This window comes from Balaenoptera borealis, assembly GCF_965194805.1.
Source record: "Balaenoptera borealis genome assembly, chromosome: 14".
Taxonomy (NCBI): Eukaryota; Metazoa; Chordata; class Mammalia; order Artiodactyla; family Balaenopteridae; genus Balaenoptera; species Balaenoptera borealis.
In genome coordinates, this window is record NC_138875.1 from 68,596,373 (window position 1) to 68,622,337 (window position 25,965).

General features: G+C 53.5%; 1 protein-coding gene across 1 annotated transcript in view; it reads right to left on the reverse strand.

Annotated features, from left to right (window-relative positions):
• Window positions 1-324: 324 nt before the first annotated feature.
• MN1 (MN1 proto-oncogene, transcriptional regulator) overlaps window positions 325-25,965 on the reverse strand; it is a 46,238-nt gene continuing 20,597 nt past the window's right edge. Inside the window, exon 2 of the mRNA XM_082355561.1 lies at window positions 325-3,360. Coding sequence (XP_082211687.1) covers window positions 3,179-3,360 — 182 coding nt within the window. The 3' untranslated portion in view covers window positions 325-3,178. The remainder of the gene's footprint in view (window positions 3,361-25,965) is intronic.

Genomic DNA, 25,965 nt, shown 5'->3' on the forward strand with positions numbered 1-25,965 from the left:
TCACAAGGGAGGGGGGAGGAGAAGAGATGTTACTGGCATCTAGTGGGTGGAGACCAGGGACGCTGCCAAACATCCTACAGTGTACGAGACAGCGGCCCCTCCCCCACCACAAAGAATTATGCAGCCCAAAGGTCAATAGTGCAAACTAGAGAAATTCTGAGATGACCCAATTTAGAATCGCATCAACACACACGTGCATACGCGCACGCACACACACACACACTACAGCACATCCAGACCCCCATGGAATTTGAAGAGACCCATGGAAAAAGGGGAGGGGGTGGAGAAAAAATGAAGCAAGCCCCGCCCACAAATGTACCACAGTCACCATTAACGTCATATTTATTGTTATTTAGCTGCTCAGGAAAACATATACAGGTATATACAATATGCATGAATACAGAAGACTGCACTTTACATATTTTTTTTAAAAAAGAAAGAAAAAAATAACACTCAATTTCATGAGCTATTGTCACAGTCTTCCAACCAAGCATTTCAGAAATGAATTTCTTTTAAGAGTCAAAAAGATTACAGGATTGCCTAACACACAGCAGAGTTAAGTTTTCATATTTTACATGTGCAATAACGTTTTCATATTCTTTCCCGAAGAGTTTTGCTATGCAGTACCGATTACCAGTGTTTGTGGAGTCTCGTGGGTTGGGTGTGTTTTTAATCTGCTTTTATTCTCTCCATTAAACCAAATTTAATGAAATAACATCCTTTTGCTTAAGGCTATTTTTAAAGCTGTTCAATTCTGGGGTCGTGGGGAGCGAGAAAGTTTAAAACTTCAGGGGTTTCCGAGGTTGCTAGGACCATGAGATGATGGCCATGAGCTGATGGACTCAACACAGGGAAAGTCAAAGACAGAAGTCAAGACACTTGGCTCCCCGGCCTTAAGCAATTAAGGAGAAATCATGCCTGTTTAAGAAATAAAAGGATGAAGCTCTCAAACAGCTGTACGTTGTGGAATCAGAGGGGGCGTGGAGTTTCGCTCAGACTATGGCTGGCTCTCCTGCAGCCCGTGGCGGGTCGGGGGGAGCTTTTCCTCCCCTTTTCTCTCCTTTGGTGGCAGAACCCGGGGCTGAGTCAGCTCCCACTTTCTTCTCACTGATCAGTTCACACCACCTGCTTCTGCCTGCCCTCTGCGGGGGCCGGGGCCAACCCTGGTCAGACTGCCCGTGCAAGAACCTCGGACAGCCCAGACTCAGACCCGAGCCAAAAAAGCCGGCCCAAGGAAAGACAGGAGGGGGGAATGGAAAGAGACAGATTTTTCTGTACGCTCTTCTCCCTTTGCTGAAAAGTTCTTTGAAATAAACAACGTGGGTGTTGTACGGTGAGCCCAAAGCCTTCAGGTCACTTGCTAAAAAAAGCCGGGTCTGCAAACTCTGGGGGCGTGGGGCGGGGGGAGGATGGAGGGGGCGCAAGGCTCAAAATGGCACATTTAGCAAGATGCTTGTTCACAGAAACTGAAATCGACTACAAGAGTTACTGATTTGGGTGAAGTGATATCAGTCACTTCTTGTCTGGCCCACCCTGGAATCTGGGTGCCTCCCACCACCCCCATGAGTCACACAAGCCCTTGGGAGTCATCAACAGCACCCAAAGGTGCCCACCCCTGCCAACACTGGGCCTCCACTGACCACCGCCCTGGGAGGACCAGGTGACAGGCCTCAGCTGGGTCCAGGAGCCCTGCTCTCTGCTGCCCTGCTCGCCCAGCTGCTCCCTCACCTCTGCTCAAAGAAGTTATCCCTTCATGAGATGCACGGGACGTGGCTCTGGTTTTGCAACAGGCTGAGATTAAATCAAAAGGGGGAGGGAGGATTCCTGGGTTTAAAAAAAGGCCCAAGAATCAAAGTCACTAGTTCCAGTGCCTTTCTCCCTCCTCTAGCCCTCAGGAGTCTGCAAACCTCTGCAGAGGATACACACAGGCTTGGAGGAAGGGGGCTTGGTAGGCAGAGCCTGGGGGCTCCTGCACTCAACAAGCCCCTCGAAAAGTGCTGGCGAAAGCCTGGTCCTTCCCAGGGATGGGGGGCTGCCCAGGTTGGAGATGGAACGGGAGAAGTGTGGGAGATAACCCAGTCCTGTTCCTTCTTCTTCCCCCAGTGCCTGGCTGGGAACAGATGTCAGGAAAGGTCAGGGCTAAGAATTGATCCTTCAACTCCAGCACCCAAGACCCAGCCGACCTGGCCGTAGCAGAGCCGGGAGCCTGCAGCCTCTAGAGGCTCTGCAAGCTGGACAGGCACCATCCCCACGCGGACGAGGGCTGCTCGGCACAGCGTGAAAATTCAGAGCCTGGGCGTTCGTGCAGAGGCCCAGAAAAGGAGAGAAAACACCACTGTTGAACATTCCGACTCCTTCCCACAGAGCGGACTGGATACGTCATCACCTCCATGGCAGTGAAAGGCAGCTTCCAGCAGAAGAGAGAACGGAGCTGAAGGCTGAGGGTGTGTTTGTGGGAACGAAAATATATATCTCTATTTTCTTAGGGAACAGACAAAACAAAATCCCAGGCGGAATACCTAAGGGGGGCATTAATTGTTTGGCTCCTGCCTGACTGATGACAGTTGGGTGTCAATATATAATATTGTGATGACAATTTGACTCTCACCCGGCAATATTCCAGAACTACTATTCTCCAGGATTTCCATTTTAATAAGCAGTGAACAAAGCAAAAAGGAAAAAAAAAAAAAAAAAAAAAACAGGCAGTGGGGAGGGAGGTGGGGAGGAGCAAGATTAAAAGAGAATAAAAAAGGAAAGCAACTCTTGTCTTATTATGAAATAACAATACTTGGACATACAGCAGCACGAAAATAAAACAAGGAAAGAGGTCATCTAAAAAACGTATGCCAAGATTACAGAAAAATGGGAATTATCTAGCAGGAAAAAGGCTTCAGCAAAAGTTTGCTAACTGCAGAAGGGTTAACACTGGTAACATACCGTGGCAGACAAATTTCTTTTTTAAAAAAATTTTTTGAGGTTTTTTTTTTTCCCTTTAAATTAACCCTTTCCGGTCCATATGCCACTAAGCAGGTACCAACCTAGAAAAAAAATCATCCACTCAGCAATAGTGGCCCTTTCAAATTAACAGGGCGGGTAGGGGTGGAGTCAGGTGGGGGGGGGGGAGGAGAGAAAAGGGGGAGGGAAGGGCCTGGTTGGGGAGGGGGTATTTCTCGTCAATTCAAGTTAGGGCGGCCACGAATGTCCCGAATCTGTTGGAAATGTCGGAGTGCAGGGACCGCCAGGTGGGCACGGAGGCTCGGGCCTTGGCATCGCCCACGTCGTCTGTGCAGTGGACAGACAGGCACTGCAAGTGGCTGCCGGGCTGGGTTGCCGAGGCCTTGTTCGGAGGGAGGTCGTGGGCTGCAGAGAAAGGAGGAAGAGAGGACGTTAGCTGTGTGCTTGACTCTGCAGGAGGCCCTAATGGGGGTAAAGTGGCAGAAGCAGAAGAGAGGCCATGTCCAGGCCCTCTTTTCATGCCTAAAGATGGTCTAAGGAGATCTAAAGATGTTTGGTTTGAGTCCTCCTGCCGTCATCTCTGACTTGGGCTGTGAGACCTTAGCTAAGGGAAGACCTCCTGTTGGGTCTGTTTTTCCCCTCCCCCTTGGGAAATAGGAGAGTTAGGCCAGATAAACTCAGGGTTTGCCCATCTCTGATGGACTAGAGTTCCCAAAAGATTAACTGGACCTGAAGTAAGTTGGGAAGGCTTCCTGGAGGAGACACATCCAAACTGGGCACTGAAGGATGTGTAGGAGTTCATCAGATGCAGTGAAACGGAGGAGGGGAGGATTGTCCAGGTCTCGAATACAGCCCATTCTCTTGTCATCCTCCAGACAGACATTTGCTAAGGGCCTGCTATGTGCTGGTAACTTCCTTACACAGTGCCAAACTGCTCAGAGCCACAGAGACTAAGAGTGTGGACTCCCCAACCACACCAGTGCCCTTTGCCCCTCCCCAGCTGCTGCATGAAAGGACTTTAGGTGATAAGGGTGAGGGGGTCTATTCCTCTCCTACACCCTCAATGAAAATCCCCTCAATTTCCTTCTCATTCAGTCACACAGCACCAGAAACAGCACAGACCATAGTAATGTTTGGATTAGACTCACTTGACAGGAAAGAAATTTGACAACCATTCACACCTTAGCACGAATTATATTAGAAGAGAACAAGGAATTGGGAGTCCTGAGGCAGGGAAGGAATGGAGCAGTCATTTCAGAGGACTTCTAATTTACTGCTGCCCAGTGACCAATAGTTCTGTTCTGAGGCCTACTGAATCATGATTATTCTCATTATTCCTTTTTCAGGGCCTGACTCTCAGAGAGGCAAGGTGACCTGCCCAAGTTCACACAGCCGGGATGGGACAGAGCTGGGTTTGAAGATGGGCTGATGGTGAACTTCTGACTCAGCAGAAGTGAGAAAAGCTGGACTTGGGGGTGGGGACCCAGCTCCAGCCGAGGGAGCACACCCAGATACTGAACTCCACGACCGGCCCGCCCTCCTCAGCACACTGTGCAGGCCCAGCCAGGGCCCGGTGCCAAGCAGGAGTCACCCCGCCCATCCCGCCCTCTGGGATCCGCCTTGAGGCTTCCCCCAAGAGCCGAGCCATGGCCTGCAGAGAAAATCCTCTCAGAGGGATGGGCCCAGGCAACCAAGGCCAGGCGTGACTAACTGGGTTTGGGGTCCCCACCCTGGAGCCCCAGAGACACCCAGCTTTGGGACCTGCATTCTTGGGAGGAGCTGGGGCTGGGAGGGAAGATTCTCTCCTTTGCCTCTTCCTTCCTTCATTCAATTAATAAGCTGAGTCCCTCCTGTGTGCCAGGCGTGGTGTAAGCCTGCAGATTCCAGCAGGAAACAAGGCACTGTCTTCCTCTCCTCCTGCATCTGACGGTGAAGCTGGGAGACAGTATCGTAGCACAGTCATCTTAGAGGCACAGACCGCGGCTTAAATCCGAGCCCCACCACTGTGTGGATGGGATCCAACACTTTCCCTCTCTGAGCCTCAGTTCTATTCACTGGCAAAGTGGGGGTGAGGCTGTCTCCCTTGGGGTCTTGTAACGGATGTCCTGGCATACAGAGACATCCCCAGACACGGCTGCTGGGACTGTCATTCATGTCTGAGGTAGGGGAGGGGAGTCAGGAGGTGAGGGGTCCTTGCAACCATCTAGAAGCCTCCAAGCCTTGTCCCTTCCTTGAGATTGGCCAGCTGGGCATGTTCCTGCCCATAAAACTGGAGTCTTTGTACCCACTTCATGGACGGGGAAGCTGAGGTTCTGAGCCTGAGGTTCCAAAGTTGGTTAGAGGTGGTGGAGCTGCGATGCTGTGACCCCAGCTAGCTAGAGATACCAGACTCAGGGTCCCCTCACCCACAGTGGGCCCTGGATTCCAGCCATGCTGATGCACAGCCCTCACACCTCTGCTCCTGAGCCCACGCTTGCCTTGCTCCCAGGAACACCCTGCTGCTCAATACCTGCAAAAGGAATTTTGTTCTGAACATTGTGAGATCTAGATTGGGGGAAGGGGTAGCATCTGTCAGAGAGAGAGAGAGAGAGACAGAGAAATTCTGAAAGGAGTTCCTTATTTCACTTTACACACATTATTTCAAGGAGCCAACGCAGCAATGCTTGTGCCCATTTTACAGGTAGGAAACCGAGGCCCCTTGCCAAAGTTTGCAACAGCTAAACAAAGACAAGACCCACACGTGAGCTCCTGACACCCGGCTCCCTTGCTCTGTGGCTGAAGCACCAAGAAGGTAGACACAGGAGGACTAGGGCTCTCATGGGAGCTGGGTTTGCTCAGCAGTGGTTGCAGACTGCTCCAAATGGCCAAATTTCCTAAAGATGTTTTATTCCCGAGTTACAGACGACTCAAACGCATGCCGTGCGCCAAAACCACAGACAGCTGCTCTTCTTACTCGGGGTGGATTTAATGAGGGCGTCGCAGGCACACAGTTGAACACTTCCGTGTATTATCTAATTCCCTCCCCCAGCAAGCCCGGCAGCTGGGTGACCCTTCTCCCCACTGCAGAGGGGGCACCTGGGGCTCAGAGAGGGTGAGGGCCTTGCCCCACATCACAGAGCATGGGCACAGGATTCCCCAGCCTCTGCCTGGAACAAACAAGCGAGTCTGGTATCCATGGGGAATGCTTTTAGGAGAGAATATGACTCTTCAGTTCTTGACAACCCAAGCATGACCAAACTCATCCTCCCGCAGGATTCATTCCAGCTGGGGGGACCCAACACACCCTGGGACTGCGGCTCCCCTGGGCTGCCGAGTGGCTGCCGATAAATCAGTCCCACGGGAGCCGCCTCAAGTCAGGGCCTGCCCCGGCCTGGCCCAGGAGAGGCCCTCCGTCCCCGCTCCTCAGGGCAGCAGGCATGCCGGCCCCCACACCGGGACCCAGAGATAAAACCGCCCCCTCGCCCAGCTCCCAGGGCTGGGGAGACCCTGGAGTTACTCAGCGCCCGGCACTGGCAGACACCGCAGAACCTGATGGGTGTTGTCCTGTTTTCCACTGTTGGCTGTCAGTCTCCCCTGTCAGACTGTGGCTGTGTGGGGGAGGGGCAGGTTTGGCCTGTTCAGCTCAGCTGGGGCCTGTGCATTGACTGTGAAGGGCCGCTCAGCCCTATTTGACAGATGGGAAGACTGAGACCCCAAGGGACAGGGAGCTGCCCAGGGGTCACCCGAGGCCAGGTCACCAGCTTTGGGACCGGCCCTCTCCTGTTAGCCCAGGATTCCCCACAGGTCAGGCCGAGATGGAATCCCGGGTCCCCCAGCCTCGGCAGCTGGCCCCCATTTCCTCATCTGTAACTTAGGGATGGTGATTCCCATGGGCCTGGCTCAAGGCAGCTGGAGGAGACCATACAAGAGAAAGAGCCGATGATGCCCTGCCTGTGGGTGGTCAGTTCCTGAGGCAGGGGTGACATTGACTCAAAATGTATAACCATGAGGTGCCTCACCCCGGGCAGCACAGGGGCTGAGATGAGAGGCTTCCGGTTCACAGGACAGGGTGGCATGCCTGCACAGCAAGGAAGGACCATGGGGCGGTTTCTAAGGTCGTCCCCCTATTGGCCAGAACAGACCACCTGAGTCCCCACGCACAGGGGCGGGGCCTGGAGCTGGGATGCCTCGCTCTTCCTCCCCCCAAAGTCTCTCCCCGCCCTTTCTCCACGTGCACAAGGCCTGGCTGATCCATCCAGCCCCTTCCCAGAACCCCCTCGCTGATCGCTGCAGACCTGGTATCAAGCTATCCAGGTACCGGCTGCTTTGGGCTCACCCTGCCGCCAACATGAGACCACATCAGATTTTGTCTTCAGTGCTTCCCCATCCACAAAGGGGATAGTAAATTCCACAAAGGAAAGGAAAGAACCTTGAGCCAGTGCCCAAAAAGTGACTGCGTGAATGACGGATGGAATTCCACTCCTCCTACGGGTTCCACAATGATCATGCCTACCGTTTGGGGAGCACGGACTTTCGTGCATCGCTTCAGCTCTCAGAACCTCAGTCCTAGGAAATGGGGGAAATAATAGGACTGGCCGTCATGGAGGCAGTCACGAGGATTAAGTGAAATGATCCATGTAAAGTGCTTCGCACACAGCGCACTCCCACCGGCACCGGGAGGACTGCCTTGTGCGGTTGTCGACCAGCCTGCACGGACCAGCGGGGCTGGGACGACTGGCTGGAGTGCTAACTGGGACGGCTGAGTGACCCTTTGGCTGGCCACGGCTGAGGTAAAGGGAGAAGGGAAAAGACGTGCATGTCTTTACCTGGGGACATCTCATTGTTAATTTCACTTCTGGAGGTGCCATCCATGGAGGGGGCTGAGTTTTTTTTTTTAAAGTCAGCAAAACAGGCCTTGTCACTGCCTTGCTCTGCACTCAGTATCCCTGGGAATGGGTTCCAGTCTGGGTGGGCCACGTGCTCAGGCATCCTCAGCTCCAGGGGGGGAGGGGCTGGGGGTAGCTGCCCCACCCCCCGCCCCAGTAGCTGAAGTGCTGCCTTGGCGGTACCCACAGCCACCACTCTGTCCTCAAACCCTCAGAAAGGGGGCTTCTGCCGGGCCACCTCCTGTCCCTCTGCCCCCCAGAGGGAAGGCCAGATTATGCGGGTCAAAGGTGGGCTCCAAGTTGCACCCAGGTCAGGGGCTCCCTGGGTGCTAATCCAGGGTATAACCTAAGCAAGGTGTTAACCTGGGCTGTAAAATGGGAACCTACTTCACAGGCTTGGAGGACGATGAAGTGAGATCACATGTGTGAAAACTTCAGCACATGATGAGCCCTCAGAAGAGGTTAGCTGCTCTTAGGATTATTATAGTTACTATACTTTAACAGCCCAGGGCTTCGGAGGCAGGCAGAGCTAATACTGCCGCGCACCCGCCTTGTGTGTGGGGCAGTTTCTTCGTTTCCTTGGGTGCCAGGGGCCTGCCCCACCCCCTGCCCTCTGAGGCTGGGGGGCCCCCCCGGGGTGCGATCCCAGGCAGAGAGGCAAATTAGAATTCCATGCGTATTTTTAACCTGAAGCTTATGTAAGGAGCAGTGTGGGCCCCAGAACACAATAGCGAATGACTCTCGCCGGCTCACCCTCGCCAGATTCCGACAAAGGGAAATGTATTTTGGTTTTTCCTTTATTTGGACCTGGCAGGGGGTGTGGGGGGGGAAGACGCTGGTGTCTGTGACAGCTGCCACTCAGCTGGGGGCTGGGCCACTGGGCCCGGAAGCAGAGGCAGGCCGGCCGGCCTGGAAGCCGCAGGACTGAGCCACCTGTTCTCGGCACCTGTGTCCTGCAGCCCGGGAGTCCCTTAGGGCCCCCAGACACATCCATGTCCCCCCAGACGCTCCCATCTCCAAGAAAGGCCGGGCCATCACACCCAGTCTAGCTCTGGGCATCACTCTTCCCCAAACCTAGAGTCAAGCACCAGGGAGGGAAGAGCCTGCCTCCAAAATTCATCCACTGCTCTCCCGCCCCGTTGCCCCTACCCTGGTCCAGGCCCCCACTCCTGCCTGCAGCGACAACCTTGCTGCTCTCTCTGCTTCTACGCTGACCCACACACCCATCTTCCCCTGTGAGCCGGGTGAGAAACTCTGAAGCACCAACCAGAGCAGGCCCCTCTCCTGCTTAAAACTTCCATGGCTCCCCAGTGCCCCCAAGATAAAGTCTCCAGCTTCCCATGACCTGGCCTGCTTCCATCTTGGGCCTCCAGCCTCACCTCTCAGCTGTACCGTCTCTCGAAGAAGTCCTGACCCTTCCCACCTCCACCCCTCTGCTCCTGATGTTTCTTCCGCCTAGCACACACTTCTCACCTCTGCCGACTCCTACCATCTACCTGGCTGTCAGCCTCATGGTGATGTTTCTCCAACACCCCCCGCTTGCAAATGGCACCCCACCACCAGCGACCGCCTCACTGGCTACAGGGAAGCACTGACACATCTCCCCGGGCAGAGGGGGGAATCCTGAGTTCCGAGCCCCTTAGCAACAGGCCACCAAAGATGGAAAACATCATGGGGAGACTTTGGAGTCAGACGACCAAAGTCTGTAACTCGGTCCCTGGCACTTTTCCCAGCAGGGCGACCTTGGGCAAGTCACTTTTCCTCCTTGAGACTCAGCTTCTTTCTCTACGAAATAGGATAAGGTCAGCACCCGGGTCCTCACCGAGTTCTGGCAGGTTCTATCAGGTAAAGGCCACAAGCAATCAGAGCAGGAGTAGAGAGTCTCGTCGGTGGTTAACAAAGATCAAGGCTTTTTTAAGGCAACACAAAGGCCCATCTCCAAGAACCCGCCCCTGGGGATGTGGGGGACCCAAGCCTAGCGGAACTGGTCCCCATCCCCCAACTGGAATCCTTCTGCAGAGCCTCACAACCCCAAGGAGGACCCCGCCTTGGCTGCCTGGCCACGTTCAGTCCCTGGGTCGTGTCCCCTCCTTCGGAGAGCTAGACGGGGTCTGGGGGACTCAGCGACTCTAAGCCAGATGTCAGGTGGCACAAAGATGGTCTATAATGCCATCAACTGTGCAGGAAGACGGCACACCCAAATTCCCACCCCTCTCCTTCCCCATACCCGGCAGCTTTGGGATGTTCAGAAACCTGGATGTTCAGAAATCCTACCTCCTCCCTCTGAGTCTCAACTCTGCCCTTCACCAGCTCCATGACCTTGGGCAAGCTCAGCTTGCTGAGCCTCAGTTTCCCCACCTGTAGAAGGGGATAACATTCCCACCAGTAAAGATCAGACAAGCCTGGCCTGGATGGAGACCCTGAGAGCAGACACGCCCATGGGGCTCCCCGAGGTCTCTCTGGCCCTGGCATGCAGTAGGCACCTGATAGGATTTGTGAAATATGTGAACAAAGACTCACATTCTCATCCCAGCTCTCCACCGGCTTGCTGTGTGACCTTGGGTAAGTCACTCCCCCTCTCCAGGCCTATCTGGTCCTCTCAGAAATGAATGGTGGTGAGTAGATGTACAAGCCCCCTGAATCTTTCTATCCCTTTGGGGTGATCAGATTTTACATTCAAAGAAGGCAGGAGGCTAAGGCAGGTGCCGTCCCCAAACAAGGGACAGTAAGATACACTGACCTCAGGCTCCCTATGGGGCCGGGCCTCGGCCGATCTCATTGGACCAACCCAACACCCAGGGAAAGAGGGCATTTTACAGGGGAGGAAACCGAGGTTCAGAGAGGGGACGTCACTGGCTCACAGTCACACAGCCGGCCTGTGGCAGAGCCAGGGTCACTCCCAGGTCTGTCTGATGCCAAAGTCACAGGAAAAAGTAAAATGTCGCAGCCAGACGGCAGGTACACCCTGTCCCTCCTCCTCTCTCCGGCTCTCTCGTTCCCACCCCCCTCTCCTTCTTGCTCAGTCTCTCTTTCTCCTGTTCTCTCCCTCCCTCTTTATCTTTTTCTCTCTTCCTCCCCCTCCCTCTCCCTCCCTCCCACCCTCTCTCTCTGGATCAACACTCTTGCTTTTGGGGAAAGGGCCCTAAAGCACACAGATGGGATGAGAAGGACCCCGGGTGACACAGCAGCCAAGGACACAACCCGAGGCCCCATTCAGTGCTTTCTCCATGGACGCTGCCCGAGCATTTCCACATTGGCCCCATCAGATGGGGGGCAGCACACAGCACACATGGGGGCTCCTGAGGGGCTGGTAGGGCCCCCACCAACGATCGGGAGGCCCCATGAGGGTGAGGAAGGGGCCTCGCTCCAGCCGCTGGGGTAGCTCAGCCTGGGGAGAGGTTCAGCCAGGCCCTTGAAAGCCTTCGGAAATTAATTGGAGTTGACTTGGCTGAGGGCAGCTGTCATTTAGATTGAGAACTGGCTGAGGGCTCCACTGAGGTGAAGCAGCAAGGGCATCACCAGGACCAGGCTGCTGAGAGCTGGGGGCCGGCCCGGGACTGGGGCGGGGGCCTGAATTCCAGGGATCCTCCCCAGCCCCAAAGGAGGAGGCACTGGGGTGGTGTTTGAAGACCAGAGCCCAAGGATGGACGGGGCAGGTCCCTCTCCCTGGCCTGAGTGCCTCCATCAGGCTCCTTCTCCTGGCGCCTGCGGCCACGTGGCCAATGACCTGTGACAGATGCAGCCCTGTGCACCCCCCGGGCCACTCCCCGCCTGCCTGCTGCCGAGACATGACAGGCTGGGGGGCCGTGAGCCGACCCCTCAGCCTGCACCTTCCTTCTGACAGTGTCCACAGGGGTGCATCAAGGGTACTTGTGCAGGGGGAGCTCTGCACCACGCGTCCAGAGCACCAGGCTTCAGGATTGGCTTTGGGGATGTTAACTCCTCCCAGCCTCAGTTTTCTCACCCATGAAATAGGGCTGGAGACAGTATTATTCTCATAGGGCTGTTGGGAAGATTCCAGTGATAATGCAAGCAAAGCGCTAAACACACTGCCAGGCACCAAGGCTGCCCAAGAAATAGTAGCTGCTATTAGTATTTCTAGTATGATTATTATATTGCAGATTCTCTCCAGCCCAGTCTCCAGCAGAGCCCTTCCCACTCTGTTTTCTTGCCTTCTCACCCACAATTCACCCCCATGACATTGGGCCCAGTGCTGTGTGGCCCTGGGCAGGACACTGTCCCTCTCTGAGCCCCAGTATCCTACCTGTACACTGGGGGTAACTTTACACCAGGGCCAACCCCTCACCGAGCTCCCCATTCTGCCTGGTGTGCGGTAAGCCATTCAACCATTATCTTTATAAAACAAGACAAATATACACATGTATTTCTATAGGATTAGAACCGCATTCCTTTCATCCCATTGGAAAAAAAAAAATAGATTCAGTGACAAGTCTGAATTTTAAAAAGTAAGTTTTCGAAGCACTGATGCTTTGGGTGGCGGTTCTTGGGGGCATCTGCCCTGGTCACCCATCCACTGGGCTGTGGAAGCTTTGTGCTCTTTCCATGGTAGGTCGGCAAGGAGGCAAGTGGCCTGTAGGCCCAGGTAACTTCCCATAGCGCCACTGCGTCTCGAGGAAGGGCTCTGCGTGGGGGTCAGTCATGGGATAGTCATGCACTTTGGAGACAGAAGCTTAGGTTCAAATGCCAACCCTGTCACTGCCAGGCTATGTGACCCATGATCAGCTGCTTTTGACTCCCCAAGTCTCCATTCCTTTACCTAAAAAGTGAGTTTGGTCATTGCTGCCTTGCAGAGAGGCGGATGAAATGCCTGGTGTCCAGGGGATGCTCAATATCCAGTTACCATAATCATTTCCCCAAACCCGGGCCTGGGGCAGCCTGTAAGAGGGAGTCCTCGAGACGGTGATAACAGCTAAAGCATCACAAGCAAACACGTGCTCCCAGCTGTGTGCTGGGCGCTGGGCTCAGAGAGCCCCCAGCCTGGTGGAGAGACGTTCTGATAAACACGGAACTGCAGAACAGAGACAATCCCTGTCGGAGCAAAGTGGACCCCGGGGACGGGTGGGGATCCGGGAAAACTTTGTAGAGGAGAGGACACGCGAGGGGGACTTAAGGATGAGTATAGAGCTCTGCATCAAGAGAAGCGAGAGGGGGCGCTCCAAGCCCTGCTGTGACTGTTTCAGAAGAGCAAGAGGCCAGCCCAGGGACCCTGATTTAGGGCCTGGGGGACCCAGAGGAAGAGGAGGCAGCAAAGCTCAAATGGAGTCAGTCATGGAGGACTGGAAGCGTTTGGCTTTGTTCCTGCAAAGAGGAGACAAGAAGGTTTTCGAGCAGGGGAGCGGCATCAGGAATCTGTCAGAATTAACAAGAGGCTTGCACCTTATCCATTCCGGCCCTGGCATAGGACACCCGACGTAGAAACACACCCCCTTATTGGGGACAAGGTCCCTTGCTCCCCAACTCTAAGCAAGTGGGAGGATTGGATTGCAGCCCCATGCGAATGGTACTCTGAGAGAGCTCTGGTCCAGCTGGACCTGCCATTCCTCCCTGGCAGCTTCTGAGTCAGACGCCTGTAACCCACGTCTCCAAGAAACCCAGGTTGGGTCCTAATCCCAGCCCTGCCACGTCTCAGCTGGTGGCCCAAAAGACTCCACCTCTCTGTGCCTCCACGTCCCCTCCGCACAACGGATGAGATCATCATGCCCTGTGCTTTTACATCAGTGAATCCTCTCTGAGGATACAGGTGGGGAAATTGGGGCACAGAGGGGGCAGAATTGCATCCCAGGTCATCTATTGATGAGCAGAAGGGTTGAGGGCAAGTCACTTGATCCCTCTCCGTCTCAGTTTCCCTACCTGTGAAATAAGACCATACACCAACTGGGCAGTGCTGCTGGGAGATCGACATTTGATAGAATTAACCAACAGACAAGAACTAATTAGCACCTATCACGTGTTTGTTCTTTTAAACTCACTCCTTCCTCACCATAACTCTGGAGGGCAGCTTCTGTTCTCTTGGCCCCATTTCACAGACGAAGAGCCAGCCAGGGTCAGCACACTACAGCCCACGGGGTATGTCCAGCCCACTGTCTGTCTTTATAAATAAAGTTTTATTGGAACACAGCTATGCTCAAATGTTTACATTTTGTCTATGGCTGCTTTCATGCTACAGTGGCAGAGCTGAGTCATTGTGACAGAGGTTGTATAACCCACAAACCTTAAATATTTACTATCAGGCCCTTTCCAGAGAAAGTTTGCCAACCCCTGAACCTGAGGCTTAGAGAGGTGATATCACTTGTCCAAGTTCACACAAGTAGGAAGGAGCAGCCAGGCACCCAGTAGGTGCTCAATACATGCTCCTGAGAAAGGTGTTTGTATGTAAACAACTCTGATCTGTGAGGACTTGCATGGTGACGCTTCGGGAATCAGAAATGTCCTCCCCGTTCATGTGGCCCTGGTCTTCCTTCTCTGGCTATAGTGGAAACCGTCCTGCCTTCCTACTTAAAAATTAATAAAACAGTAAAATGCTGCTTGTAGGGGAGAGGGGTTATTGTGAAAAAAAACATTTTTTTTTAAATCATTCTAAAGCACGTCCATAAATGCAATGAAAGAGGAGAAAGGTGAGCTCTCTGAGGAAATGCGAGTCGCCCACATCAGGCGGGAGGAGATGGGCAGCCAGCCAGCACTCACAGCCCCGGAGTACCCCCTCTCAGCTCAGCCTCGACTCAGGGAAGGACAGAGTGATGCGCAAAGTGGACGGTGAGAGGCCAGGCAGGCAGAGAGTCCACCCCGGGGCTGGGCCAGGACCTTCTCACTGGCTGATCTCATTTATCCCCTCAACAGCCCCATGAGGACCAAGGTCACACAGCTAGAAAGTGGAGAGCTGGAATCTAAACCCAGGTCTGTGTGAGTCCAGAGTCTGTATTCTTTTAACCACCCCATGGCATCTGCTTGGCCTGGGAAGGGAGACGGGTGGAGCAGTAGAAGCTGGTCTGGGCTTGGAAGAAGCTGGTTGGTCACTCCCATCCAAACAACAGGGACCAAAGTTCCTGGGGCGCCCGGCCTGGCACACCCACCCAGGGGTTCCAATAGGTCCGGACTTGGGCTTTCTGGGGTAGAGGTGTGTCTGCCAAAAACAAACCCCAACCTGCTTTCCCTCCACCCTAGGCTCTCCTCCCCTACTCCAGGAAGACAAGCACCAGCCCTACCTGAAGCTGGCTGTGTGACTTCAGGTGCATCGCTTGCCCTCTCTGGGCTGCCACTGTAAGTGTCAGGAGTCCCGGCTGCCAGGCCTGTAACTCTATGACCTAAAGAAGCCACCCAAGGGACTTCCCTGGTGGCACCAGTGGTTAAGAATCCGCCTGCCAATGCAGGGGACACAGGTTCGATCCCTGGTCTGGGAAGATCCCACATGCCACAGAGCAACTAAGCCCGTGCACCACAACTACTGAGCCTGTGCTCTAGAGCCACAACTACTGAGCCCCCGTGTCACAACTACTGAAGACCGTGCGCCTAGAGCCCGTGCTCCGCAACCAGAGAAGCCACCGCAGTGAGAAGCCCGCGCACCACAACACAGAGTGGCCCCCGCTCCCTGCAACTAGAGAAAGCCCACACACAGCAATGAAGACCCAACGCAGCCAGAGATTAATTAATTAACTAATTAAAAAAAAAAAAAGAAGCCACCCAAGTATATGTTCCCCATCCTAAATTATGCTATAGACTGATGGGAAATGCTAGCTAACCTCTACCTTGGAACGGCGGAGGGGACTGGCTCGGCCCTGTGTGTTCCTGCTGGGCGTGCAACGCACACAGTGTGTCTCTGGGGTCGACCTGGAAGGCAGGGGCCATGGCATTCCTTCCAGACAGGGAGTGTGGGAAGAGGCAGGCACAAGGGTGGGGGTTAGGTGACCAAGCCGACCCCAGTCTCGCCTTCTGTCACGTTTTCCCAGGGCCAGACACATTTTGCAACACCCGCACCCCACCTCTTGGAAGGATTTTCTGGATTTGGCCTATGTCTCAGGTATGGAGAAGCAGGATTAAGACTCAGTGCCTCTCCTCCCATGGCAGAGGTCACAGACCCTTGTCCCTGTGATCTTCTGAGGAAAGCAGAACTGGATCTTAGGAAGACTGGGCTGGCTGGCGCTGTACACTGGGGAAACTGAGGCCACAGAGGGTTAAGTTGGGGGAACAAGTGTGACCAAATCAGAGGATTCTGGCCTGCCTGCTGAAGCCAGCACTCAGTTGTCTCCTCATTCAGAAGGTTTCACAGTGGAGTTTGCAGTACGCTGTCACCAAGTGGTGGCAACACTACTCTTGCCAGCTCTCCCCTGTCCTGGACCACTACTGTCACTTCTTCCTTCACCTAGCTAACAATTCCACTTTCTCCTTACTCAGGGGGGTCTCTCCAAGCCCCTCAGTGGGCTCCAATGCCCACCAGGCTATAACATCTGGTGCTAACCCCAACTTCTCATAATTGTCCTGTTCTGTGCTACTGCCTCTAGAAGGTGAGTTCCGTGAAATCAGGAGGCTTGTCTCTCCTATTCACCACTGTGGCCCTGGCACCTGGCACATAGAAGTCTCTCAACCAATATGTGCTGACTGTACCAGTTCCTGGGGGCAGGAACAAACCCTAAAGAATCATTAAAATAAGGAAGATTCAAACCACACCACCTGGGCCTCCAGACAGACCTAAATAGGAGCTTTTCAAGGCTTCCTGGGTGCCAATGAAGCAAGACTTCATTAGGAGGTTTGCCCACTGCCCCTGCCCAAAATCTACTGAGGAGGGCCACCCCCTCCAGACTATCCAGAAATGGAGGAACTGCAGCCACTTACTCTCCAGATCCCCAACCCAGCCAACAGATTTCCTTCAAAGTCTGGAGGTTAGAATTCTCCCCTTTTGTTTTAGACCCCACCGGTGTGCGAGGAAGGCACAAGAAGCAGGTGCCTTTAATGGAGAGAAAAACGCGAAGGGTCGGCTGACAAATGGCAACAATTTCCTCCTGCTGGAGGACGATAACACAGGGAGTCCCGACCACCACCCTCGCGCGGCCACCCTTCCTGCCTATGGACCCTGAGCCTGGACCTGCTGGGATAACCTCTGAGATGAGCTTTAAGTTGACACCAGGCATGGGAATCAGTTAAATTACCCTCCAGGGAAAGGAACCACACCCCAGACACCATTTTACACGTTTCTTGCATATCACTGCATTGGATCCTCTTGTTAATCTTTGGAGGGCGGAGCTGTTATTCCTTTTTTTTTTTTTCAGTGTTCGCCCTTGGGTTTTGTTTGGCTCATTGTGTGTACACACGTTATTCCTTTTTAAAGGATGTAGAAACAAGTTCAGAGAGGCAGGGTGACTTGCCCAACATCACACAGCTAGGGAGTGACCAAGGCAGGATGAAGCCAAGTCAGTTTCCAAAGGCTTTCTACTTTTGCCCCACACCAGAAAGAGAGGGAGAGGGAGGAAGGAAGAGAGAAGGGAAGGAAAGAGTAAAAAATGATTCTCCCTCTCCTAAAGGCCATCACCTGGCCTTCCCTCTTGGCCCATCCACTCTGTGTCTGGAAACACCTGCCTGTTTCCTGGGGTACCACAGGATGAGGAGATGCTGGCCTCCATGTCATGACCTGACGGGGGGATCTGATCCAGACCAGGCCTTGCCCACTGCAGGGTCTGAGTCCTGGGGAACCAGGCCCCCTGGGGAGGCGAGCGGAGCAGAAGGGAAGAGCATTTATCGTCCTGTGCAGAGCTCACCCACCTGAGCGACGCTCTTGCAGAGGTGGTTTCCAGCTGCCTGGGGGCAGGTGGCTGCTGCTCAGCAACAGGCTTTCACGCAGCGACCCATCCAGAGTCCATGGCACGCTGGGGGTGTAACAAGCTGATGACCTTGGGGGCCGCTACGAATTCAGGGGCTCTGGGAGTCAAGAAGCAGGCTGTCCAGTATGGTAGCCACTAGCCACATTAATTGTTTTCAATTTAAATAAAATTTAAACATCAATTCCTCATTCACAACTAACCACATTTCAAGTGTCTGACAGCTGTCTGTGGCTAGCGGTTACCGTACTGGGCAGTGCAGATATAGGACATCTCCGTCACTGCAGAAGGTTCTATTGGACAGCGCTGGTCCAGAATTATAATCTACAAAGTCTCTCCCAATCTGCGTCAGCGGCTGCCGTGACTACTAGCTTTCTTACAAAAGGAAAGCCCTATCATCTTTCAGATAGGAAGCTTCCATAGATTGAGGTAAATTGGGGCCGGAAGGAGTCACAAGGGTCATGTTTTCCAGGATCATCAACCACCTGGGACTCACACCGAAACTTATTTCCTCTTGAGCTCACGGCAGACATTGCTCATCAGCCTTGGCACTCCCTCCCATGTAACCCAGATACAGCCTCAGAGTCTTTCTCAACACAATGCTCTAGGCAGCCAGAACTAATCCATCCAGATTAGCACTTGACATTGAATCTGTAAATCTGACCTAGTCCAATCACAGAGAGGAAGAAAGTGAGGCCCAGTGAAATAAAGTGACTTCCCTGAGGTCAGACGATGGGTCAAGGTCAGGCTAGGATTAAAACCCACATCTCCTGCTTCTTGTTCTCCCCTTCACATCTCCCCCATGAAAGCTCTGGATAGTCCAAGTTCACAATCCTCAAAAAAGAGGCCAGGAAATGCAGTGACTAAAGACTAAGAAGAGTGATGGTAATATTAGCAACAATAGTGACGATGCCAGGTTCTTGATCATCTGCTCTGTGGCTGACCCCAAGCCTCACTTCTCAGCAGTACCTTCCATTATTCTCATGACAGCCTATAAGGTACACATCACTATTCCCGTTTTCCAGATGATGAGTAAAGGGAGATTGGAAGATCTACAGGGACCCGCCCAAGGTCACATCATCACTAATTGACAATCATAATCTGATATTGATAACTGACATTCAGAGCACTCAGCACTGATCAGGCACAGTTCCATAGTCCTCACTCCAACCCAAGACAATCACTGGTCTCATCTTACAAGACACTCCCCCAAGTCCTCTCTGGCCAGCACAGCAGATGAATCCCACAATCCCCCACATTAATTCATGGAATGATCAAAATTGCCCCCATTTTACAGATGAGAAAAACTGAGGTTCAGAGAAAGAAGGTGTTTTGGCCAAAGTCCCAGAGCTGGAAAGTGGTGTTGCTGGGCTTTGAACCCTGGGGAGCAAACACTAAACCTTGGATTCCGTTTCTGGAGGTCGACTATTGGGATCTTCCAGAGAGGTTTGCGGGACAGGACGCATGTAGGGCCATCTGCTGGAAAAACCAAGCCCGGTACTGCTTGCTGAGTCTCCTCAGATATAAAATATGGGGAAAGGGGCTGTTTGTGTCCTCCTGCTCAGGCCTTCCCAGCACTCTCTACCTTGGGGAGAAATCACCACTGCGGGTTTAAGTCCTGGTGTCAAGGACCTTCGGGGGCAGCTCACACCCAGCCACCAACAAGCCCAGCACCTGGCCCAGCAGGCGCCAACTCAGCCTGTTCTCACCCCAATGCTTCACCACCTCTTGGTATAGAAATTGCCCAAGACGAATTGTAAGTAATATTTAATTTTATCAAGGATAATTACATGAAATTAATTCAGCTTTACCTGGAAGCACTTTGTTATCATTTGCTTTCCGAGGGAGCTGGGGTGAGTACTGAGGCCCCCCAGGAGCAACCACGGGAGGGGAGAAGGGAGAGGCTGCTGAGATTGGGACTGAACAAGCAACAGGCATCACAAAGTAATTGAGTGAAGATAACGGCTAGCACTTCAGTGAGTGCCAACTGTATGCTTGTGTGAAATGCTCCTCGTATGATGTCACTTTAACTCAGGGCAATCCTGTAGGTGGGCATGTTAGAACACACCCCCCATGCCCTCCATTTACAGAGGAGGCCACTGGATCCCAAAGGAATAGGAACAGAGATCTATGTGCCACCAAGGAGAAAGCCTGGTTGAAGACTCTGGTTGAAGCCCTGCCTGGCCATTTCCTAGCGGTATGATCTTGGACAAGCCAGCTTGGGCCTCAGTTTCCTCATCTGTCAAATGGGAATAAGGACAGTAAACTGCCCCGGTGGTTTTGAAGAGTCAATAAGATAGTGCAGACGACACACTTAACACAAGGGGCGCTCAGCAAATGCTCAAAGGATGCGCACTTTCATCATCGTCATCATCCAGCAGCGCTGCATGCAGGCTGGGGCCTCCTGCCTCCACGGGCCCCCGTTTGAGGCTGGGTTGGGGGAGGATCAGGAGAAGAATCTGAAGAAAGCCTAGCTTTCTCAGCCTCCCCACGGAGGCCTCACACACAGAACCTCTGAGCCAAGAAGTACAAATGAGGCCCCGAACAGGCTGGGAAACCCAGGCCACCCCTCCCCAGGCTCCAGCCCCCAACCCGGCCCTCCAGGAGCCCCCATTTGGGGGCACAGGCTCCCCCGGGCACCAAGAAGAAAAGGGGGCCCCCTCTCCCACAGCTGCTATCGTTGCCAGCCTCCCCGAGGCCCAAGGGGGGTCTGGAGCTGCTCTGAAAGGGCGCCGGGCGCCGGGGGTTCATTCAGCTGTTTTCGGGTGGCTCCAATGAGTTCATTTTACCGCGGCGGAATATTAAACAGCTCCTGGGGAAACAGATGCTGGGCTTTGGCTTCAGAGGGAGGGAGGAAGGGAGGCCACAGGCCGGCAAGGAGAGAATTCAAGTTCCGCTTCAGGCGGCTCCAAAGACCTTTCCAGACTCAGCTCAGCCTGAGTCGTCACGCTGACCGGTGCCTGGGGACCAAGTGCAGGGCATCGTGTGGGAGGCCAGGCTGACACTTTGAATGCCTCACTTCACTTAGGCCTCACAACCACCCTAGGAAATAGGTGCTCTACTATGCCCACTTCACAGATGAGAAAACTGAGGCACAGGGTAGCAAAATGACTCATTCAAGGCCACACAACAAAAGAGGGCACCAAGATTCAAACTCAGGCCCCAAAACATCATCTTGGTCCTTTTATCTACATAACTATCACTCACCACCCTCAAGGTACCCTCTCAGGGGCACATACCGAGCAAACGGACCCCTGGACAGTTGTGGAGCTGCTGGGTGCTGTGCCTCCCCTTTGCTCAGATTTCCCTCCACTCTGCAGAGAACGATCCCACTTCCTATTATTCTAATAATCCCTGACATCTAAGCAGCTTTCTTGGAGGCTGCCGAACACGTCTGGGTGTATCACTTCCTCGAAGCTTCATAGCAGCTTCCCCATTCCAGACAGGGAAACTGAGGCCCAGCCAGCAGGGTGGATCACAAAGCCGCTGCCCAATTAAAGGCAAAGTGATGAAGCAACCCTCCTCTGCTCCCCCTGCAGACTCAAGGTCCAGATTCATCCCACTGCCCACCAAGGAAGTTGGCATTCCCTCCTCACCACGGGAGCACAGAGAGGTGAGGTGACTTGCCCAGAGCCACAGAGCTGGGTTCCAAGGTCAACCCCTAGAACTGGGCTGGGTCAGAGCCCCCCACTCCCAACTCTCACTGGCTCCTGGCTATCCAAAGAGGTGCTGATCATAACATGGGGCTTCTTCCCTTTGGGACTTCATCAGTGCCTACATTTTTTTCCCTCCATGATTAGGAATAAATAATGATAATAACAACAAGTAACATGTATTGAAGTTTACCAGGTACAAATCACTGATCATAAGGCTTAATGTGTATGAATGGGTATAGCCCCCCCTACAGAACCCCGCGAGGTCGACACTGCCATCATCCTCACTTCACAGATGAGGAACCGAGGCTCGGGGATCAACACCATATGGTCTCGCTGTTGCCCTTGGGCAACTCCATGGGTGATGGAGACCAAGTGGTCTCGAGGCACGAGCTCTGTACTGCTTTTCCTGTTTCCATGGACTGTCAGTGTCCCCATGCTTAGGGGCAGCCTGGCCCAATGGGCAGAAAGATGGGTGTTGGGGGGGCAGATCCGGCTACACCACCTGCTGGCCACACCCACAAGCAGGTCCTTTTCCTCTCTGCACCTCACCCTTCTCATCTGTAAAATGGGTCAACAGAAGTAGCTGCTTCATGGTGGGGTGAGGATGCCATGGGTGGCTCAGAGGAGGCACTGGCACAAGCTTGGCTCTCAAACTGGCCCCCCTGCCCTTTCAATGGCTGCAGAGTGATTAAGGAGTCCAAACTCCATCCTTGAGTCAGGCTTCTCCTTTTACTGGACCCTCGAGGTTTGCGGGGGTGGGGGGCCTCCAGTAAATAGGAATCAAAGGTTCAGAACAAGAAGAGCTGGGCCCCAATCCCAGCCCCACCTGTGATCAGCTGGGAGACTCAGTGTGTCACCACACCTCCTGGGCCTCAGTTTTCCCATCTGTGAAGTAGGATGCCTCCTGGGATGCTGACGGGGTTAGAGCAGTGAATGTGGGAGTCACACTGTGACTCCCCTTCCCCCCAACACCACGGGAGTAGTTTTCAGCCCGAAACCCTAAAAAAGAAGTCTCGGTGACAAAGCCCCCTGACTCTAGTGAAAAGGAGTAGGAGGAAGTGCCCCGAACCCACAGGCGGCGGCTGGGCTCCAAAGGGTTAAGCTCGGCTCTGATTTCTCCCGAATGGCAAAGACAGCAGCTGAGGCTGCCCCCCTGCTCCCCGCTGCCTGAAGCCTGACCCCTGACATTTCCACTCCCAGCCGCACTTGTATTTAAAAAAGGGAAGGAAAAAAATTTAACCATCCACACAGACAAACAGTTTGGGTAGAAGGAGGGGGGTGGCAAGGAAGGAGGGGGAATGCTGCAGATTTCCTTTAACTGAGTTCAGTTCACCCAAAAAAATTTTTTTTAAAGAAAGACCTAGAAGGGAGGCAGAAGGGGGAACAGAAGAATGAAAAGGTGGCAGACAAGTTCTCTGGAATCACCGGGTACCACTACATTTTCTGATTAATTAACCCTGAAAGGGGCCTCTCTCCCAGCCCTTCCTGGGGGAGGTTCTGGCTGGAAGAGCCCCGTTTTCAGAGCGGGGCAGCCTCTCTGGGGGGGATTCACTTAGAGGTCCCGGGGGAGCTCAATCCCCTCTCGAGGCCACGCTGCAGTTAAAGCCAAGGATGATAAGGAATTTATCAAATGAGATTTACACAGGGAAACCCTAATTAAGAGGTTAGTCTCCAGTTTAATTGCCTTCAAACCTAGGCAGGCAGGCCCAGGCAGATGGATTTTCAGTCTGACCTCATTAAAAATTAATAATAACCAAATAGAATACAGAGGAAAATCTGAAGTCCACAATGTGGCTAACAAGTAGAGGGGGGCAGGGGGTATGAAGGGCTGGGGACTGGCCTGACCCAGAATCCGCTGGCGTGTGCCCCCTGGGCTGGCCTCAGACCCTGAGCTTGTGGTCCTTCTCTCTCCTCTCTTGAAATCTGGTAGTTCTGGGCTCTCCGCTCCTTGAAGCCTTTTCTCCCCCAGCCCCTGCTCCCCTTGAAGCTGGCACGCCGAATATAAATTGGAAGCATGCATCTAACCCCAACCCCAGGCGGACGCCACATACCAGACAAAACGACTACAGGCCTTGGTCATCTGGGGTTAAGAATGGTTTTTGTTTTGGGCAGGGAATGTGGAGAAGCCCAAAGGAACTGGCCCGGACAATTGTTCCAGGAATGAAAGGCAGAGAAGGAAAAAGAAGGAGGAGGGGGGAGACGGCAGAGAGGGAGATGGGGCAAACACCTGGGGAACCACAGCTGGAGATGTTTTTCTGTCCCTCGGGGAATGGCCTGCAAAGTTTTTGCACCAGTCTTTAAAACACAAGGGGAACATGGATGTACCCGACTCTGGGCAGATAGGATTTTGCTCCTTATATGTACCCTTTTCACTGCCCCCCGCCCCAGCTTTGTTTGATTAAACTATAAATTAACGCTTGAGGCAGAGAATCAGAAGAGGTTTCTTTCCAAGAGCAAAATCTAGGAAAAAATCTCCAGCAAACGGACTTGCTCACTGTCACATGGATCTGGGGAGAAACACAAGCAAGAAGCAAAGTCCTACAGGGTACGGGTCACTTCTGTCCCACGTTGTTGACCCAGGCCAATGACAAAGTAGCAGGTCAGAGTCATGGGTGCTTCCTCCCAGCCAGGCACAGTTTTGAAGGGTGACTCATGGTTTGTCTCATAACTGCCCATGGAGAACACATCACCATCCACATACAGTGAGATTTAAAATGCTTTACATGTTATTAGCATTGCTGCTGTGATTTTTCGAAGTTTCCTAACATTAGCAAGGGACTGATTTTCCAAACCTTACACAAACAGAGATGCTAAGAAGTGGGTATGCGGGGCCAGGGTATTGAAAACTCTAAGGGGCTTCAGAAAATGCACGATTTTTATCTCAAAGCTGTTTCTCACTGACTTGCATTCTAAAACATCTAGCCTGCTGTCTGGGGAATTTCTGCCAGCTGCAGTGGCCACCATTGCTACCATCCATGGCACCCAAGATCACCCTCCAAAACTCTGCAGGCAGATTTCCCAGGGCTCACAGGAAAGGAGCGACGCTGTCAAGGGGCCCCCGCTCCCCCACTTTCTGCAGTGTGCCACCTCTTCCCCTTGCAGGTTCTCAATTCCTCCTGCCCAGGAGGAGGAAAGCATCTTACTTACGCCAGGGTTTAGTGACCACTGTGATGTGCCAGACACTGGACTGCTTCTCACTATTTCCCCTGATCCTCACCAAGACCCTGTTTAACCCAAAAAACAGATGAGGAGACTGAGGCCCAGGGCGGGCAGTGAAGGGATCGATGCAGGGAGAGGCAGGGCTGCTACAGCTGCAGCACTGACTTCCTGCGCTGTCCTCCTCCCCAAGGCCTGGGATGCAAAAGCCAGTTCCAATGGCCAGTGGGCAGGTGACTAACGGAGGACATTCCGGCCCCCTCTCACAGCCCAGCAGGGTCAGTCAGGCCCTGATGTCTGTAACAAGCCTTGGCTGGGACAGGAGCTGTGTCCTGGGCCCCTGGGTCTCGGGCAAGCAGAGCCCATGGAAGGGAGGGGCTGGTGAGGACCAGTGTTGGGGATGGAGAGAGGGGGCAAGTGAAGTGGGGATGAGGAATTCCGATGCCCATGGCTCCCTCCCTTTCCTCCTCACCCCTGCAGAGACGGGGGCTGGGACCCTTGACCCTGGACCAGCTCCTCTGGAGGAAGCCCCCACCATCCCTGCTAGGTCTCAGGAGAATTCGGGTGGCACTGACCCCCAGCCCTGGGACCACATAAGGATGCACCCCAACCGCTGACAAAGCCCCTTCCTTCATTCATCCAATCACTGGGCATCTACTGGCCATGGAGCCAATGCCAGGTCCTGGGGGAAAAATGCTGCTTCGTCTTCATTTTCCACACACACATCAGAGCCCCCTGCCATCCTGGCTAACGGGCCGGCCCCAGACCCTCTCTCCTTACACTGGCCAATTTCCTGTGGATCATTAATGCAACTGTCCTTTTTCTCTATATATTTACTGGGTAATTCCCTCTCTCAACAGGCGTGGCGTCTGTTTTGTTCACAGCACCGATTCCAGCACGGTGCAGGGTGCAGAGAAAGAACGTGACAGATACACAGGCAGATGCTCCCTGCTCACGGGGCTCTGACTGCTGGGGATACCAGAACTGACCCGCTGGACAGGCACACTGAGGCTCAGCAAGGTTGCACAGCCTCGGCCCAATCACACCAAGCCACCTCCTGGCCCCCCGGCCTGGGGCTCTGACTGCTGCCCCGTCACCCACGGGGAACAGATGGTGAAGATTTGGATAATCAGTGACATGACTGACAGTTGTCAGGAGGAGGGTGTGCGAGACTGGGAGTTGGTCTTTGGTTTGGTTTTGGTGTTTTGTGTTTTTTTTTGCCAGTCTCTGTTTTTATTTTTTATTTATTTTTTTATTGAAGTATAGTTGATTTGCAATATTGTGTTAGTTTCAGGTGTGGAGCAAAGTGATTATTTCGAGCTTCTGTCGGTGAGAGATCAGCTTCTCAGCTCATCCTTAGTGGTTCTGAGCACGGGCTCCCAAGTCAGGCCCAGGTGTGAATCCGCCCTCTGTTCCCCACTTCCCAGTTGGGTGACCTCAGGCAGGTCACCTTCCCTCTCTGAGCCTCAGTTTTCTCAACTATAAAATGGGGCTTGGTGTGATTGG